Source organism: Montipora foliosa, chromosome 3 (assembly GCF_036669935.1).
Source record: "Montipora foliosa isolate CH-2021 chromosome 3, ASM3666993v2, whole genome shotgun sequence".
Taxonomy (NCBI): domain Eukaryota; kingdom Metazoa; phylum Cnidaria; class Anthozoa; order Scleractinia; family Acroporidae; genus Montipora; species Montipora foliosa.
In genome coordinates, this window is record NC_090871.1 from 42,182,890 (window position 1) to 42,187,976 (window position 5,087).

General features: G+C 37.3%; 1 protein-coding gene across 4 annotated transcripts in view; it reads left to right on the forward strand.

Annotated features, from left to right (window-relative positions):
• The first annotated feature begins 471 nt into the window (after positions 1-471).
• The window catches only part of LOC137994854 (uncharacterized), a 114,572-nt gene continuing 109,956 nt past the window's right edge, over positions 472-5,087 (forward strand). Inside the window, exons 1-2 of one of the 4 annotated variants that reach the window (XR_011122201.1) lie at positions 481-562; positions 2,519-2,651. Coding sequence is in view for 2 of the 4 variants with exons in the window: in XM_068840450.1 (XP_068696551.1) it covers positions 511-562 (52 nt within the window). In the remaining 2 variants the exon portion in view is untranslated. Of the gene's footprint in view, positions 563-2,518; positions 2,652-5,087 lie in introns of all 4 variants that reach the window. The other 3 variants (XR_011122202.1, XM_068840450.1, XM_068840449.1) reach the window with 3 other exon arrangements.

Below are 5,087 nucleotides of genomic sequence, written 5' to 3' on the forward strand. Positions count from 1 at the left end.
TAAACGATGCTGAAATACCCATAACTTTTTCAAAAAAGATGATTTTAAAAAATCAATGCTTAGCTATATTCTGTATTTGGGGGTGAAACGTGCCATGTAAAAAAAAAAAAAATTCAATATAAAACCGCCGGAAATTCAGCTTTTTTCTCAAACCGGAAGTCCGTTTCTTTACGCATGCGCAGTTGATCTGAGAACGAGCACGAGGAAGGGCGAGCAAAGACCTTCGACGGAAAGAACAGTTTGTGCGGTGACTTTTGCTTGTGAGTGGGTTTTCTTGTCAACTCATAATATGATGACGTCAGTTGCCGGAAGTAACATTTCACTTCCTTAGCAACGCGCGAAAAATCCGTCTGTGGGCCCTTAACACAAACACGAAATGCACGAACGTAACGTAACATGACAGTCCGTGTTATCTGATTGGACACAATTATCCAATCACGAGCCGGCATGAACGGATTGTGTGACTCTCTTGCCCACGCCGTGACAGACTTTCTCTTGGTTTTTCTGTGCATGCGACAGTTGCGTTGGAACGTGTCTTTTTGTGCCAAATCTCGACGAAATGGTAAGTGCTCTTTGTAGTGTTCTCATGTGGTGAAAAGTTATGAAAATCATAAATGTTGGTTAACCTATTAAGATCCCAAAATTTGCGGTGTTTTTACTCCACGTCAGACTGACGTGTCACCGTGTTAAAGGTGCATAAACAACCTCAGCGCGCTAGAAAGCGAAGGATACAATGGAGCTAGAGTTTACAGAGAATGGCAATGTTTTAGTAATAGCTTATTGCCCGTGGAATGTTTCCTGCTAGGTGGTTGAGTGTGACAGCTTTTCCAACGAGTACAACTCACCCACGTGCATACTTCAATTCTCTGTTCCTTGACCCGACCATTGATAAACTTACACTAATTGGGACTCTAAGAGTTAGCGAACGCTGACGATTTTGCTTATGTGTTTAATTGAACTGAACGAATCGAAAAAACAAATTGCCCCAATTTTTGGCGGATGTCCGTCATTGATATAATTGAAACTAGAAAATGTTTGTTTTATGCGATTTGAGTAATGTCCTGCCCTGTTTAAATAGTTCTGTATAGAAATGAGTGAATGAACAAAATTCCGAGAACAGCCAAAATTGGATGAGGCGAGTTGGAATAATTTTTTGCATTCAAGTATTTTCCATAGAGGAAAAGAATGAACTGTAGTCCTCTTGCAGTATGCTTATTAATTGTACAGCTCGTCAGGAAAACTACCATCACTGAGTGGAGTGGAGATACTTTTCACATTTATCATAGAATGCCATAATAACATAGATTGGTATAAATACACAGGTGATTATACAAAATCGCATGCTCTCATTGGCTCGCTATCTCGGATTATCAGCCGATAATCACCTCGACAGACAAAATGGCTGCCAGTAGTGGTTTTGCCACTGTAAGTGAAGATGATTTTGCGTTGAAATGTTCTTTTTCTACTCTTTTTTAAAATAATCACCTGTGTATTTATACTAAAACAATTATTCGCCTCAGGCTCAGTGATTATCGGTGAATATTCACCTCAACTTCGTCTCTGTGAATATTCATCGATGATCACTGAGCCTGAGGCGAATAATTGTTAAATAATTAACAATTATTGGACGAGGTTGAGCAAAATACCGCGATTTGTCAGTGGCGAGCAGATCAATTATTTGCCGAAGCCTTTGCCAAAGCCTTCGTCAGCAAATAATTGATCTGCGAGACACTGACAAATCACGATATTTTGCGATAACCAAGGTCAATAATTGTTTTATCATTTGCTCACCAAGTTTGTTCTGTTTTTTTTGTTCTGAGAAGCTGTGCTGCCTTGCAGAGTTGAGTAATGGCACCAATCAATTGGTTTCTTTCTCAGCATAATTATATTTGTAGACTTCAAATTGTACTTACAGTCAAACGTTCAATAACACTAGGCATCAACAAAGCTGAATAATTTCACAGTTTTCAAAGCGTATCCTGACAAGTGAAGCTTTGGTGTAAAGCTCACCATTCTTTTTTCTGGCTTCAGCATAAAATCTCTTCAATACATATGCATTCGCCAACTTGTCCTTCGCGTCGATGACACGAGTGACTCTTCGTCAACCTTTCTTTCCTTGAGATACTCTCGAAATACGTTAAATGCAACTTTTGTTCCTTTCTTAGTATTCTCACTGTTTTTTCGATCAACTAAAGATGTCGAATCATTCTCTAACAGCTCGGGGAACCGATCTGCCCTTTTCTCACAAGAGCATGATGGCAACTGCACATGAGCAGAATATTATTTGCTGCAAAACACTTATTTGTAGGCAGTTATTTGCAGGTCACATGGTGGGCTCTCGGCCAATGAAAAGGAAGGACAAAATACATCGAATGATAACAATAATCATTAAATTTTTAACCTTGGCTAAATGCATTTCTCACTCATTCTCAGTTATCAGCTCATATACCTTAGTTTGACCTTATTTGGCAACTGATTGCGCTAATCGTTCCTAAGCTGCAATTTGTTTTTTTGCTAGAAAGTGAAATTTCCCTCTGAATAAAGCCAAAAAAAACCTTTTTGTGGAAAGTTTGGATCAATTCCGATGTTTAGAAGTACACGAAAGGGCAAGAAATGTTTTTGTGATGAGCCTGCGCCTTTCCGACGACAAGGTATTACACAACATCTCATCTTTGTCCAGATTTTCTCCCTTTTTTTGCTCTTAACTTCACACTTGTTGGATATGAGACTTGTTATAGCCAACTCAGCGCTATGCGCCTTTTTGGCTATTTACTGTATCATCTCATATCCAACACATGCTAATTGTTTAATAAAAATAGAATACTGTATATAATAAAGTGAAAAAACAAGAGTGTTTTAAGAAAAAAGTAAAATCGTTCTCTGGTAAAAAGTTTTGAAAAAACTATGAGCTTTCGACAGACTGAACTGCTGCCTTCAACGGATAAAAATGTGTGAAGCCTAAAAGCGAAAGAAATTTAAATATAACGAAAAAATTCGCATAAATTAAAGGGTAAAAGCATGTAGTGGAAAGAATGTTTAAAATGCTAAGAAAATTAGTTTTCTTTAAGAGAATGTGATATTGTCTTGGGAGCGGGCACGAATTGTTGTCTGCCCCTACAGTTTTTGCCGTGTGCCATGACTCCAATGTCTTTCTACTCCGGTTGTTCGCTTTGTCAATGTTCGCTTTGTCAATGATCAGCTTTGTCAGCGAACAACCGGAGTAGAAAGACATTGGAGTCATGGCACACGGCAAAAACTGTAGGGGCAGACAACAATTCGTGCCCGCTCCCAAGACAATATCACATTCTCTTAAAGAAACACTAATTTTCTTAGCATTTTAAACATTCTTTCCACTACATGCTTTTACCCTTTAATTTATGCGAATTTTTTCGTTATATTTAAATTTCTTTCGCTTTTAGGCTTCACACATTTTTATCCCTTGAAGGCAGCAGTTCAGTCTGTCGAAAGCTCATAGTTTTTTCAAAACTTTTTACCAGAGAACGATTTTACTTTTTTCTTAACATGAATCCTCGTAACGGATCTTCAATATTTTTAAGAGGGTTTTGTTCACAATATTATTTTTAAAATATCCAATAATGAATGTCATAAAGAATAAAATATAGGGTGTGCAAATAACATGGGTTGAGTAAATTTCATTAAGAAATGACACAATTAAATGTGTACAAAAAATCAATATTATTGTTTTGGTTTTTTACTTTCCCAAAATCCAGTACTGAATGGTGTCATATACATGTCCATTCTGTAAAAAGTAAAATTTAGTGTGTACAAAGCACATACAGATTAAAGAGGGTGAAATTTACAATTTAGAGAAAAATGCCATTAAATCCAAAGGCTTAAAGAATAAGTTATTGTAGTCTGTACAGTCCACAATACCTATTCCTCATCTGAGTTTGAGAGAACAGGTGTTACTTACAGGTGTATGTGGCCATAAAAATAATATAACTTTACCATGCTACCGCAAACTGGTATTGGTTGTTGCTCTGTACCTTAAATGGAAATTATCATTATGAAAGCAATTGAATTGAAACTGGATGGGTTAGCTGCAAGAGTAAATTCATTGAGTTAAGAGTTCTGGATGTAGACATGTTTTATGATGCAGCACATGTGGAACTGCAGTATATGTGATATACCCCATTTCCCACTTACATGTACTGTACAATACTGGAATTAACTGTTACCATAATCACCTCACCAGGATCAAATTCTCATTTTACACCAATCATTTTCACTTGGCATTGATAATAACCTAGAGTTGTGTCCAGGCTCCCCCCTGAAAAAAAAAAAAACAGGAGGAGGGAACATCCACAAAAAGCTGACCCAAATAGTGTTCTGTGATGTCACACCTTTAGCAAGAAAATGCATAATGTTTTCTCATAGGTCACTTACCTTAGTCGATTCTTTCGAGAACACAGATTCAATGCCATCTACATCGTATTTGATGATCTCAAAAAAAACATTGTATTCGCTATGTGCATAACTCCGAGAACCGGTCTGTGCAGGAAACAGCACCACTGAGAGCCCTCAGTGAAGCTACCCACAATTAGTCCTTAACTGGACAGTTCTCATAAATTACATGTAAAAAAGATAATAGCTGCACTGACAATATTGAATTAACTGACCAGCTATATAATTACTCTGAAGAATCAGTCACTGGTAGCGTCTGCCTTGGGCGTCACATGAAAACAAAAATGCATATGTCATCAGCTTGCTCCAGGTGTAGGGTTTTGATTTGGGTGGAGCCCCCCCAGTCTTGGAAATTTTCGGGCAAAACTCTCAAAACTCTGGCAATAAAGAAATGATAAAAGATGGAATTAAAAAAATATAAATAAGGCAAAAATATAAAAAAGAGCACTTGAAAGTATAAAAATATTACTTCTGTAACTTAAAAGATATTAAGGTCCTTGTTTTGAAATAAGTCCTCGTGGTTGATCTTAAAACATTTGAATTACTTGGCTGCTGTTCTGTTGATCGCTGGCATTTGCTGCAGTTCGCGCCAAACTTTCGTGCCATTTTTAAGGCGGTGCGAGAGATCAAAGATGAAAGAAAGTTTAAGTTCGAAGTTTCTT